This window comes from Anopheles bellator, chromosome X (assembly GCF_943735745.2).
Source record: "Anopheles bellator chromosome X, idAnoBellAS_SP24_06.2, whole genome shotgun sequence".
Lineage (NCBI taxonomy): Eukaryota > Metazoa > Arthropoda > Insecta > Diptera > Culicidae > Anopheles > Anopheles bellator.
In genome coordinates this window covers 11580086-11594703 of record NC_071287.1, presented here as the reverse complement: position 1 = coordinate 11594703, position 14618 = coordinate 11580086, and the positions used below count along the sequence as shown (strand labels likewise).

Below are 14618 nucleotides of genomic sequence, written 5' to 3'. Positions count from 1 at the left end.
CCCACTCACCCAAAAACCAAGTATACGAACCTTGGCCAAAGTTTTTAGGCGACACAAACGGAGCGTTGTCTTTTCATACAGATTCGTCTTTGCCGTACGAAGTTTTCGTCGACGGCGGTGTGAAGGGTCGCAAAGAATCCCATATGAGACAACGCGTCGTTCGCAACGTTACGTTCTGTTCATTTTGGTGTGAAGACGGCTTTCATACAGATTCGTCGTCGCCGTACGACGTTTTCGTCGACGCCGGTGTGAAGGGTCCCATATAATCCCATATGAGACAACGCGTCGTTCGTTACGCTACTTTCAGTTCATTTTGGTGTGAAGAGGCCTTAAGGGCGGTTTACACGCTGCGATCTGGCAATGCAATATCGCTTGAAGTGACATCTCCGGAGACGTCATAAATGTCACTGCCGCGGGTGGAAATCTGAAGACTCGACAAGCAATTTGTGAACAAATTTCAAAACAGGGTCAGTTTGTCGGTTGGACATGTTGGAATCAGCCATGGAAGCAACACTGTGTTGGTTTGCCTTACCATTGTGCTTTTCGGTTAAAAAGCGAAAAAAGAACGTGCGAAGAGGATACAGTGTCGAGGAAATTGCTTTTAAATGGCATCGTATGCCTCCGCCTTTTTATCACGATCACTATATTTTTTATTTTTTAGTTGCCAAAGACATGGCAGACTTTCGTAAATTTTTATGAATTCAGTTACACACTTTCGCGAACGTTGACGAAGCGATAAAGCGATAAAATATAAATAAGAGGGCAAAACAAAACATCAACACGTCAAACCGATATAAACTGACAGTTGTTTGAATTTGTTCACAAATTGCTTGTCGAGTCTTCAGATTTCCACCCGCGGCAGTGACATTTATGACGTCTCCGGAGATGTCACTTCAAGCGATATTGCATTGCCAGATCGCAGCGTGTAAACCGCCCTTTAAAAGGTGCCGTAAGCTGCGAGGATGAGGAATATGGGTGACCGGCCACACGATGCGCAACGAAACGTTTTTGGCGTTTCAGATAAATGCAAAACAGTTGCGGCCAAGCCGTAAACCCGACCGCAAACACTGTTAGCCTACACTGTTTACAAAAAGAGGATAATGTAATTTCTTATTTGCTGGTATAGCAACAAAATCGATTAAAAAAGAACAAAGAATATTCAGAAATCAATTTATTTCTCTACTATTTCTGTTTTCTCACACCAAAAAAACGAATGTAAATACATTTGACATTTCGTTTTAATATTTTTGCTGCCACACGAAGCGCAAACGAAATGACGTTTTTGCGGTCCGATTTGCGCTTGGTATGGCTCCGCAATATTATTGAAAACATGACTGCGTGTTGTGCGTCTTCGTTGTACCCGTGTGTTCATTTTGTGAAGCGTCTACGGTGTGCTTAGTTGGAAAAGGCGTTTATATGTGTAGGCTGAATTCTATACCACTAAATACGAATTTGCATGGCTCAAATGTAACTGCGGGGACACACGATGCGTAACGTAACAAGTTGGACGTTAACGATTAATGCCAAACTGTTTACGCCTTGCCAAAACATATACGTTTTGACAGAAGCGCAGCAGTTTGGCATTAATCATTAACGTCAAACTTGTTACGTTACGCATCGTGTGTCCCCGCAGTTACAGTCAATTGTAAATACTTAGGTGCTTTTGTTATTTAAAATTTTCTGTGTTACACTTAAGTTCTACTTGTTTGGTTTGTTGCTGGCCTATTGTAGAAGTCGCTGCTGGGGACCAATGTCTCGTCAAAGTGTTAAAATGAGTGAAAATGCAGATAACGATGGCATGGACAGATCCGGCAAACAAAGCGAAATGCCAATTGGACAACACCTGACGAACGAACAGACTAATGCATTAGATGTCCCGCACGCGAGAAAGAAAAAAAATGCGGACGTTCAACAGAAGGTAAGCGAAAAATGAAGTTAGCAGAAGGATTGTACCGTGGTCGTTTTTCACACTGCGGGTTTCTTACCTTAGCCTAAAACAACTGGAGCCGTGAGTGAGCAAGGTAATAGCAGGATAGGAAACCAAGATGTTGGAATTACTATGCCTAGCAAGCGCTACCAAAACACCCGACGCGGAAATCAAACGCACAAAGTCTGTTCATCCGGAGCTTCATTACCATCTACAGTGATGACGGCCGTTAGTTCGCATGGATTGGCCTCGTACGAGACACTGCTCGCTAACCTGCCTGAAGATATGCGCATCTCGAAGCTGCTACGTCGGTTAGCGGCCGAGGAGAGTCTGTGTGGTTGTCGAGAGCTGTGTGATAAGCTGGAGGTGGTGATAGTGGACAACGCAAACAGTGCATATGTGCGAAAATCTTTCGAGCTACTTGCTAACACTATTTTCTCTGTGCTACAAACCTGTCCAAGCGAATGCCAAGACCGTGTTGCCTCTATTTTTGGTTTGATGCTATTTGTTGTACTGCGCGATTCAACCAACGGTACAACGTTAAGCGATTGGAGCAAGCGCTACATGTGTAAATCAAAGCGCCATCGGCAAGCGAGCCTAGTAGCGTTGCGGCAGGCAGTGCGATTGGACCGTACACAGTCACAGTTGGGTGGCAGCGTTGAACAACTGATTCTCCTGTTACAAGAGTTGCTCGAATTACCTGATATCGGCGTGGATATGTTTATACTAATAGCCGACATTATGATAGAGTTGGCAATCAACTATTCAGAACAGTTCGAGTCGCACTTTAGCGATGTTGTTGACATAGTGGTCGGTTGGCTGCTGGAAAACAACCAGAAAACAGTGATAAAACTACATTGCGTACGGGTTCTGCTTGCGTTTCAACCCATCTGGAGTCAGCAGCGTGAGGTAACACTCAGCTTGATCGAACAGTTTTTAGAGGATATCGGAAGCTGCTGCGATGAAATTGAGTTGAATAACCTAGAAGAGCTTTACACAACGAATCGAGTTTTCGGAGCGTTACTAACCGCATTTAACAGTGTGCTAAAATGTCTGCATTTTGCCGATGGACCCAGTGTTAGTGACAAGTACAGCGTCGACGATCCGTGGGCGCATTTCGAAGATCACTGTTCAATCGTTTTCCCGGTTGCGGAGAAGATTCTTGAGTCGGGTCCGCCATCTCATCTAGAACTCGATGCTATCTGTGAGTTTACAATGTTGGTGTTGGCGGTAACTGGGACCACCGCAGTAATGGAGGAAGACAGTAGACAGTCGCCTGCAACGTCAATATACTATGTTCTAGAGCTGCTGTTGCGTCACCTTGACGCGTACAGTGACCAACAGCTGTCTTGTGTGATATATCTGTTGATACAGATCGTTGAATCGTTCGTCGTCGACCAGAGCAAACGACAGCCGAGTATACAGTCGTTGGTGGAGTCTATGTTCGACCCGACTGGGGCTTTCTATCGCATTCGATATCGACGCAATGAAACGGTGCGTCGCGGCCTGCTCGTGCTCTATCATAAGATTCTAATGATCAAGAATGGCATGATTTTGCAATGTGTCTACCGATCTTTGTTGGCCGATCTGAACGACGCGGTGGGATGTTTGCGTCAGGCGCTACTGAATACTAACCTTCCGCAGTATCACATCAGTTTAAACCTGCTTATTTTGTCACCGTTAGCTATGACTCGCAATTCAGTATTCATCACGTGGACCCTTGCAGCACAACCAGTGCTGTGCGTGTTGCTCGAGCTGCTGGAACCGCTCAATATGCAGCTATGGGCTGGCTACGGTGAGCTACGGTATGCAATCGTGCTGCTTGCCTACCAGCACGCCAACGCAAGTAATCACTTCATTGTGAACAGCAACCTACTTTTAGCGACCTTATACCGTGGAAACACCATAGCCGATCGATTGGGTGATAGTCCAAGTCCAACAGCAGAACATTTCCACCTGATTTTGCGCTTTCTGCGTGCCTTTATAGCACAACACACCGATGACTGGTTACGAACTCATCCCCTGCCCGAGGAGCACGTTGAGCGATTACTGATGTTGACACTTGACTGGTGCGCAGAGATTTTTAAGCAAACCGAGCGTTACTACGATGTGCTGGAGGGCTGTGGTGAATTTGGACGGCTACTGGTGCAGGTGTGCGTGCTCAGCGTCGGTTGGGGTACTCTAAGTGCGCCAATCGGGCTGCGGTGTGCCGATTGCCTTGATCTTGTTTGCCGGTACGTATCCCTACCGTCTGCTGTGTATCAGGCGATTGCGGAAGCGTGCTGTGTGCAGATGTGTTCGGTGTATAATGAGCTGCGCACACGCTACACAGTCGTATTTTCGAAACTCCCGCTGTGCCATTCGCTACGTCAGGTTAACAATGTTACTGGGATCAACAGACAGCGACGCGAAGAAATCCACGAGCTGAAGAGTGTCTACCTGGGTACTAACATGTTGCCGACAGCGGTACTGCGGATGGGCGACTTTAGCCAACTTCTTAATCAAATCGCGTTCACTTGGGACGGTGCGTATTGCGCTGATTTTTTGCACGAGCTGCTCACCAAGTCGTACGGCGAACAGTCGTCGTACGAAGCTATGGCTGTGCGTGATCTGCGTTGCTTGATACCATGGGCCCAATGGGAGGCGGCACAGCTATGTGTGAACAGTAAGCTACGCTCTCCGTTTGGGAAACCACAGGAAACGTTCTTACGCATAGAGTCGATTGTGAAGCAGAACGCACGAATTCTTGCACTTACTGACCACTTTGAGGTGCGGGGCGTCAAAACATCAGCCGCCAATCAGCGTCATGCCCGCATTTTGCTCGGATTTCTTGAGGCTCTTGAAAAAGCGATTTACAACGCGTCGTCCGGAACTGCTTTCGCATTGCCGGACCCAGAGAAACCAGTTCGAATATTTTTCCGCACGAACGCTTCGACGTGCGGCGAGTGGTTCAATCGTATCAGGACGGCAGTCGATCTGGTGGCGCTTCACTGTATGGAACCGGAGATGGTGATTCGATACTCGGAAGCTGTGCTGCGCGAGCTGGTGACCGCCAACAAGATCAGCGATGGGATCTTTGAACACACGCTCATGTCATTAGTATGGGCATTGCTGCGTAACTGGGAATCGGACGCTCTCTACGGAGTGTACGTGTGGAGCCGCCAGCTTAAAGGACGAAAGTATTCGTGGATCCGGATGGCAGCAGAGGAAGCTGCTGGTCACCGTGAAACGGCGGCAAACGGATTTCGAGCGATTCTGAACGACCCGGCCAGCGATGGTATGGACCGGTACATACGAGACTTTATTGTCGACCAGACTATCTTGTCGATGTTGTTTACCGGTTGCTACCAAGAATTATATGAGTTCCTGCTATCTGAAGAACGACGAGGAGTACCGCGTGCCACAATCCCGTTGATAACGGTCACGGCTGAGCAAATCTTGTCGATTGTGCGTTACGAGGAAACTTTAGACGCGAACGTCATCGATCTAAGCCAATGGGAACTAGTGGAACTAGGTACCGACATACCGAATGATTTCTCTTGCCACAAGACCATCTGTGCCGTGGAAAACACCTTGTCCGGTATCATCCTAAATTGCCAGCTTGACGAACGTGAACGGATGCTGGAGGCGTGCACTGAGCTGGTCCAATGTTACCTTCAGGAATGTATGTTGACCAAGTGTCGTGAGTATTTGTTTCAGATAACGATAACTAATCACATTCTGGACAAGATTGCGCGCCGTTGTAGTAGCGGTGACGAAGGTTCGGTCATAAGGAAGCCGTCAGAAACCACTAGTAACGACAGAGGGCTGAGAAGCCATGCAGAAGCAGACGTAGACGACCTCGGAACACTAACTGTGGAAAAATTTTATGGCACATTCACACTGATGAGGTTATTGTCATGGTCCGAGTTTCTAGTCGCAAATGCAGCACCGCAGGGACCTGAGGGAGTTGGGGTGTACCAACAGCAAAACATCGATCTGCGCCTGGACATGGTATCTATGGGAAGAAAGGAGAGGAACTATGCACTTTGTCGACGCGAACTCGAGAAGTACTACCATAAAGCGAACGTGGCACAGCGTCTGGGGCTTAAGATACATCGCCCCACTATGGAAGAAATAGCTGGTGCCCTGATAGAGGTCGTCACATCGAACAGCAAGCCACCGCTCCTGGAACTGTGGGATGAGAACTTATCCCGCGCTGTTTACGAACACTGTAAGTGGCTTTACTGTCAGTCGGGCAAGCGTTACGAGGGGATCGAATTTGCCGCGTATGCAGCCGCCGGCATATACAGATTAATAATGAGCGGCCAGGCTTCGAAGGGTTTGGCAGAACGAGAAGCACGGTTTTTACTTATGATCGGTGGATGGCTAACTAGTTCGGCTGATGATGTCGCTGTGAAGATACCGGCCGTGCAAGAGCTGGCTGCTTTGTTAAGTCCAGTTGCAGCAAAACTACCTTTCAGCAAGCAACGGCGCAGAACCACTCTTTTCGGACCATGCGATTTGTTAGTGGGTTCACTACTACAAGAGGCCACACAATGTTTTCCTGATCTAGCGAAAGTCTGGTTCCAGTTTGGTTCATGGTTGTACCGGTGGGGTAAACGAATCGTTGAATTTGATGGTAACGGTAGATTCGATGGAAGCCAAACTATCAGTATCGAGGAAGTGGAAGCAATCCTACTACCAGGAATTAGTTCAATTGATTGCGCTCTCATTGTAGCTGTCCTAAATGAACATGAAGTAGTGGTAGGTGACTGCGAAGGGCTGATATCTGTTCCTAAACAAGAGGTTGCGGAGGATCAGGATAAGATGGAAAATGATGAACTACAGATGAAAGATAAAAATGAAGAAAAACAAAACGATGAAAAGAAGAAAATTATGAAGTCGAAAAAGATCAAAATGATAAAAAAGATGTGGAATGAAGAGTATAATGATGTCGAGGCAACAGAGTTGGAACAAGAAAAGGAGACAAACAATGACTATGTTCATGAAGAAGATGAGCACGAGGAAGAGATGAAAGAAAAAGATAATGGAGTAAAAGACGAAGAGGATGGGGAGTTCGACTTGGATCTGTCATCGATTGGTTCAGTCGGACTACTGCAGGTTCTTACCAAAGCGGTTCCTGCGCTTTGCAGCCTGCCGGCCAACTTACTGGACGCTCTCGTTGATGTGTGGTGCCGCAACCATCGGGCTATCTACGGTTACTATGAGGCAGCAGCGGAAGCCTACTTCCGGTTTTTGATGCTTTCTTCATCGACCACTAGCGCGCCTGATGGACGTTGCAAAACAGCTGTCAATGAGAAAAACGCGGCCATCGACAGTGAACGTGCCTCATCAGTGACTGTTACGCTGCGCCTGTTGCGGCTAATTGTGAAGCACGCGCTTGGTTTAAAAGAGGTACTGGAGGAGGGATTAGCGATGACGCCCAGCGAACCGTGGCGTGTAATTGCACCGCAGCTCTTCTCTCGGCTCGCACATCACGAACCGTACGTACGCAAACGCGTTTCGGAATTGTTGTGCCGCGTGGCGAAGGATGCGCCACATTTGATCATTTTTCCTGCTGTAGTTGGCTCGGTACGAGAAGACAATCAGGTTGTCAGCTTGCTACTCGACGATGTGGACGAGCTAACGGGTGACCGACCACAGTCCGTCGCACCAACCGACTCCGGCACGGGCTCTACCGGAAGTTTAGCGTTCTGTTTCAACGCTCTGCTTGACATTCTCTCGCGTGAAGTGCCAGATACAGTGCGCCAAGTGCAAACGCTGGTCTACGAGTTACGGCGAATCTCATTACTATGGGAGGAACTATGGCTTGTATCGCTGGAACAGATCTATGTCGAATATACAAAAAGGTTGGCTGCCTTCGAGTCCGAGTGCCAACGCTTGCGGGACGCCGGAAAGCTTGAATCGCGGCGTCAATTGCTTGTCGAGAAGCAACGGCTCTTGCTTCGCCCACTTGTTTTTTTGCTTGAGCAACTACATGCCATTACGTCGCGCTCCGCAGAAACCAACCACGAACGTCACTTTCAGGAGCGCTATCAACGCTACATAAACAACATGATCGAGAAATTGAAGGAACCGGTAGGTGATTTTGGACGACCGATAGAGGGTTGGACTCGGTTCCGATCCCTGTATAGTCTGCTACAGCAGCGTAGTCAACGACGGTACGCCTGTCATCTACGCCTTATTGACGTCAGCCCGAAGTTGCAGCAGTTGTCCAATACCGCAATTGCGATGCCTGGCATCGGTCGCGAAAGGGGAGCGGTTGGCAATGGTAGACCGGGTTCGGGAAATGAGCAACCTATATTAATCCGTTCGGTCGATAGCAACATTCAGATTTTGCCAACGAAAACCCGACCGAAGAAAATGATTTTTAATGGGAATGATGGACGCCGCTTTGGTTACCTCTCGAAAGGACTCGAAGACTTGCATCTAGACGAACGCATCATGCAGTTCTTGTCAATTGCCAATCTAATGATGAAGAAGTCTATCGATTGCAATGGCAATGTGACACACTACCGCGCTGAACACTATTCAGTAATACCGCTCGGCCCTCGTTCTGGCTTGATTACCTGGGTTGACGACACGGTACCAATCTACACGCTGTACAAACGATGGCAGCAACGGGAAGCACTTCAGAAGCGCGAGGCACGAGATGGTTACGAAGGACGCAAAAGCCGGGAAGGGCGAGACGGGCGCGTTGTACTACGACCATCCGAGCTATTCTACCAGTAAGTGCTCTTTTTTTTTTAATCCGAGATTTTAGTACGCCTCAGAAGGCGAATAAGAATGCAGACGAAATTTAGACCCATATTTATTGTATTTTGTTGCATTTGGTTTTTCGTTTTGCTGGGTCATCTTTCGGCGATGCAGGAAGCTTACTCCCCTACTCAATGCCCACGGTTTGAAGACATCCGACAGTCGCAAAGAGTGGCCGATGGCTCTCTTGAAGCGAGTACTTGCGGAACTGCAACAGGAAACACCGCGTGACTTGCTAGCGAAGGAGCTATGGTGCCACAGCGCAACTGCATCTAGCTGGCGACAGGTTGTTCGTTGCTACTCGCTGTCGGTGGCAGTAATGAGTGTGATCGGGTATATCATCGGGCTAGGTGATCGCCATTTGGACAATATGCTAGTCAAGCTGGCCACCGGTGAGATCGTGCATATCGATTACAATGTGTGTTTCGAAAAGGGTCACACGCTGCGCGTCCCCGAGCGGGTTCCGTTTCGCATGACGCAGAACTTAGAAGAAGCGCTCGGCATCACCGGTATCGAGGTAAGTTACTCTTCATTTGTTTGTTAAATAGTATATATCAAAAAATGAAAAGTCGGTTAGCTCAATGGATAACTGCATAATGATGTTTCATAAGCGAATCCTTTTCATAGTCTTAGTTTACTGATATAACACAAAGGCTATTTACTTTAACCTCGACCTTTGCAAAAATGATTATACCAAGTCTAGAGATGTAAAACCGGATTGTGTAAATAGATGACTCATTATGCTTTTTTGGCAACATTATCTTGTATTGACATTCGGCAAACGATGTCACCTCAAAACGAAACAGGTTTTCGTCGCAACTTACTAGGGTGATCATTAAGTTTTGACGTTCAGTACCATAGGGCGAGGCTACAAGTCTATTTTTTGTCATATTGGTACACTCTTCATATGTACGTATGTGAAGTTTTATTTTAATCGGTCACTTACTTCTTTTGCAAGCCATTTAGTATCGACATTTCACAGACGTCGTTATGACGTCATCGTTTGATGAAAAACGCTTTCCGGGGACGATTTTGTTTAGTTTGAAAACAGATGGATGTCGCCAGGGGCCAAATCTAGTGAATACGGTGGATACCTCAACAATTCAAACTTAAATTCATAGATTTTTAAAAATTTTCAAAATGCTGTCGTGACACGGAGCTTTTGCCCTGATGAAATAGGATGTTTTTCTTCTGCAAACCGGGTCTTTTTTCACGAACTTTCAGTTCATTAGGTCTTGAAGGTTACAGCAATATTTGAAATTTATTGTTTTACCAGTTTGCAAGAAATGTGGGCACAAAATTTTATTTGAATTGCAAAAACTGATGCTTACACCTGTTTGGGCGATTTCTGGTCACGAACTCCTTTCAGAGCTGAAGAACCAGGTTCACACCTCTCTTTAGCCTTTTGCTTTGAATTTTGCGGGATCATGGTGATAGACCCAAGTCACATCCACAGTGATGATTCAATGCTCAAAATCCACTTTATCCTATCGAAAATGCTTTAGATGTTGGTGAGAAAGTTGCACTCGAAAGCGTTTTTAGCGGCCATTTTGCAAACAGCTTTAAGGAACCCAAAACTTCAGTAAAAAATATTGGCTATACTACTCAATGATACTACTTATACTATTCAATAAATACTTACTCAATAAGGTATACTTATACTTTACTCAATTACGGTTATACTACTCAATAAATCTCTTGAAGTGATTCGACGATTTTCCAATACGACTGTAATCCAATCCTGTAATTTTTCTACGATTTCAGATGTTATGTCTGTTTTTTACGTTTTTAACATGGATCGTCCTGAAGGCTACTACGATTCGTTCATAATTTTCCTTTGCTTTTAAATTTTTTTAAAATAGAAATTTAATCACTGGACGTTACTTGATTTTTTCCATTGTCAAAAATACTGTGAGAAGTCGATACTAAATGGCTTGTAAAAAAAGTAAGTGACCGATTAAAATAAAACTTCCCTACGTTCATTTGAAAATGGTCCAATATAACAAAAAAGAATTAGACTCGTAGCAGCGCTCTCTGGTATCAAACGTCAAAACCTAATGATCACCCCAGTATGTTTAAGGGCATTTTAACACGCCTACTTTTGTGCCTGAAAATGTATGAATATTTAGCTTTGTCTTCGAAATATTTAGCGCAACTGCTCCCAATTCATGTAGGGGAAAACTCTTCCCGTAAGAACGTGTGTTTTATTTCGTCTGTTCAGCTACACGCTCGTTTTAGTAGGGACTTTTTTGCGCCTCGTGCGCCCCCGTCAACTGTCACCTTCGGTCGCGCGGTGACAATACTGCTCTCATACCTAGTGCGAACCGGTGAGAATTCTACCGTAATTGCCACATACATGTAAGAAAGGAACACGCGCAGTCCGCTACTTTGCGTCCTACTTTATTGATCGCTCGCTTGCAACTGCCTTCGCCTCGTGCGCTTCCGCTGTCACCTATCGTCCCCTGTGTCAATTCTACCACTATTCTCATATCCGTCTTGAACCTGGTGAATATTTTTGCACAATTCCTACATACATTTCTCTAAGCCTAGAATGTTGTCACAGATGGTCTATGGCGCCAAATGTTCTCAATAAGGCTTTCGATTTGTAGGCTTTCGTATTGCCCAATTTTTCAATTAAGAAAACACATAATTTTCATGAAACCTTCAAAACATGTTTCGTTCGAAGCTACACATTTTGCCCATCGCTCAGGCACATTATGAATTCCGTTCCCATTATTATAATTTTTTTTTACCGATCGCCATTCGGTGAGCCATTTTTCGATATCTTCATATTCGACGAAGTGCTACACTGCAACTACATTTTCTATTGAAGCTAAAAGGCAATAGTATGATGTGGCGGAAGAGAATAATGTCTACACATAAGGACTACACAGCGGGGACGATAATGACTCACAATTAAGGGTTTTATTGTGTCTTTCACGGCTCATGCGGTGTTTATTCGACATTCAACGAAACAAGATAAAGCAACAAAACGTTATGACTACATTAATGAAAATATTGTCCGTCGTTAGCTTCTACTGTCTCTCATCTTTCAGGTAATTAAAGGGTTTCGTGTCGAAAGAATTCATCTTTACAAATCCGATCCAATCAGATATACATTTGTAGAGCTACTTTCATAACAAATGAATCGTTGTACTACCAAATCGTTACTAATGCAACGGAATAAGTCCGAACGAGCAATACCTGGTAAATGTGGCGGGGGTAACAGTTCTCATCCGACATTTTCGAGATAGTTTTGACCAGTTTTACTATTTATGATCGAGCTTTGTTTTGTTGAAAAATGTGTTATGTTGTGTCTTTTATCCCGTTTTGGTCGTTTTATGGCCAAAACTTGCTTCAAACGCATTAACTGTTGTCTATAGCGTTGTCCATTAATAATTTCAGTAGGTTTCTACAGTACTAGTACAGTACAGTACAGTACAGTAGTTCTTAAAAGCTCATAGTATACCACACCTTTCATATAAGCGAAATATTCACTGCGCAAAGGTTATGCTGGCATAACCCTAATAAAACAGTGAATATTTCGCTTTGTTTGTGATGGACCTGGTTTACCATGCTGCACCTAGGTCTTTTTGTGTTTAGAACTCTAACGCCTCGTCTACAGTATGAGTTTTCTCTACAGGTTTTTTGATATGCTAGCGTCCACACTAGCTTTTGCGCGAAAAATTCCGTGAGCTCCAGTGAGTGAAATGACAGTTCGTTTGTTTATGCTTCGATTTTTCAGTTTCCTTTCCTTCTCCTTCTAGTGCCATTTTTGTCAAAATTTGATCCGCTGTCGAAAAACTAGCCATATTTTTCGAAAGCAATAAAAATTTGCCGAAATTTGCCGTAAACTGTCAAATTGCAAAAAATACTCCCGAAACGGGAAAATATCCCGTAAACATAAGGCGCTCAAAAGCAACTCAAAGTAACTCACGGAATTCTAGCAAAAGATTAATAGTTTCTTGGCCTGCCATACATTTTTACCAAGTTTCTCATACTGTGAACCCCGGGTAATAATAAATCCACTTTTCACCACCAGTGATGATTCGTTACAAGGACCCCATTCTTTTCTGCCGTGCCAGCAGATTCGCAAAAGCCTTTTCTTTTCTTCAATCTTCAATCTCAATCTTTCTTCAATCTTGAATCTTCAATTCTTCAATTGGAATCTTCGGAAATCGAATAATCAGCAAAACTGGTGTTGTTAATTAATTAATAAATATCAATTTTTTTTCAAAATTTCATGGCAATTACTACACAGCAAATTCAAACATTAAGATTCAGGCTGATATTTAGAGCAGTTGAGCAGTAAATTTTGCCCGCGCTGATAGAGTAGTCGGTAAGGCTCTTTGCCTTCAGCGCAGCTGGCCACGGTTCGAATCCCGGGACCGGTTGCGACTCAACCGGCCATGGTTTCGATTCCCGATTCCGGCGCTGACAGAGGAGGAGGGTTGGCGCGGGACCAACAATCCCGCCCGTGAAAACGAACTGTTACGGATAGCACTAGGGATAATTGACATTAACATTGTCTCTGGTGCAGGCCAAGACCGCACAGCGGTTGTAGTGCAAAAGAAGAAGAAGAAGAAGACGAAGAAGACGAAGAAGAAGAAGAAGAAGAAGAAGAAGAAGAAGAAGAAGAAGAAGAAGTTGCGATTTGATACCATTGGACTATTAACTTTGAGCTGCGGTGAAAAATAAATATCACGCAAACACATCAGCAACCATTGACGACCTCAAGACCCAAATTTAAATTGATATTGCCGAAAAAGGACGAGACACAATCGAAAATGTGCTCAAAAATAGGTTGACCGAATGAGCTTCTACTAAGCCAACCATGGTGAACATTTGACAAAAACTGTTTTTCATAAAAAATATTATGAATCAACCTTTCATATACACTGCTGGCCAATAAAATAGGTAAAAGTATTTACGCTGCGTTATTTGATCATATTTCAAAACCTATTGAATTCACAGGTATTACAATGATAGCATAAGATAGTAGTACTAAAAATAAGATAAAGATGATCTAAAAGAGGTGAAAAATTCTAGGAATTAGATTATTACAATAGAAAGCTAAAAGTACCTGGCCAATAAAATAGGTAAATCTGCGTAGAGTTACGATTTACACTTTTCCTAAAAGTCAAAAGTCAATATTTTATTTCAAAATTAGTCATTATCATGTGTATCCGCCGTTTGTTTTGAAACTCTTCGGGCATTTTCCTTTGCAACGAATCGACCAAATCCTGACAAGTTTTTTCAGGAATGGAATACTATTCCTTATGCGCTTTTTGCCACAATTCATCTTTGTTTGAAACATATTGTCCAGCTAACTATTGCTTCAAGGTATTCCACAAGTTTTCAATATGGTTTAAATCAGGAGACTGACCTGACCAAGGCAAAACTGATACATTACTGCCATCAAACCACGATTCGACGTATGCTTGGGATCGTTTTTTTGTTGAAATACCCATCTCAGTGGAATGTTTTCTTCTGAGTTAGGCTGTATAACGTATTACATGATTGATGTATACTCGAGAGCTTTCATGGTGCTGTGTACTCTGAAATGGGTACCTATACCAGATCATCATGATCATGAAATATCCCCAAATCACGATACTTCCACCTACATGTCTTAAATTGTTTTTGTAAGCCTGGGATGGAATTAACAGCCTTCAGCCTTCTATGTTGTGTAGATTCCGAGAATTCATCTGTCAAAGTCGAAAGAGTGATAAAAATGGATCTTTAAAATAAACTTTTATCAACTGCTTTAACGCGATCGTTAGCACAGTTTTGTAACGGTAATGTTCCTCATCGCTCAATAAGTTCGCAGGATGACATATAGATGGCGAAACAAATACAGAATCCTTCTGATTTTTAGACAGTATCAACCTTCAAACGATATCTGTCAAAGTTTCATGACATTCGGACTATT

General features: G+C 44.2%; 1 protein-coding gene across 1 annotated transcript in view; it reads left to right on the top strand.

The window, feature by feature from the left end:
- Positions 1-1749: 1749 nt before the first annotated feature.
- Positions 1750-14618, top strand: part of LOC131213746 (serine/threonine-protein kinase Smg1) — a 72365-nt gene continuing 59496 nt past the window's right edge. The window contains exons 1-4 of the mRNA XM_058207861.1: positions 1750-1918; positions 1991-6677; positions 6948-8658; positions 8801-9203. Of these exons, the coding sequence (XP_058063844.1) occupies positions 1751-1918; positions 1991-6677; positions 6948-8658; positions 8801-9203 (6969 nt within the window). The 5' untranslated portion in view covers position 1750. The remainder of the gene's footprint in view (positions 1919-1990; positions 6678-6947; positions 8659-8800; positions 9204-14618) is intronic.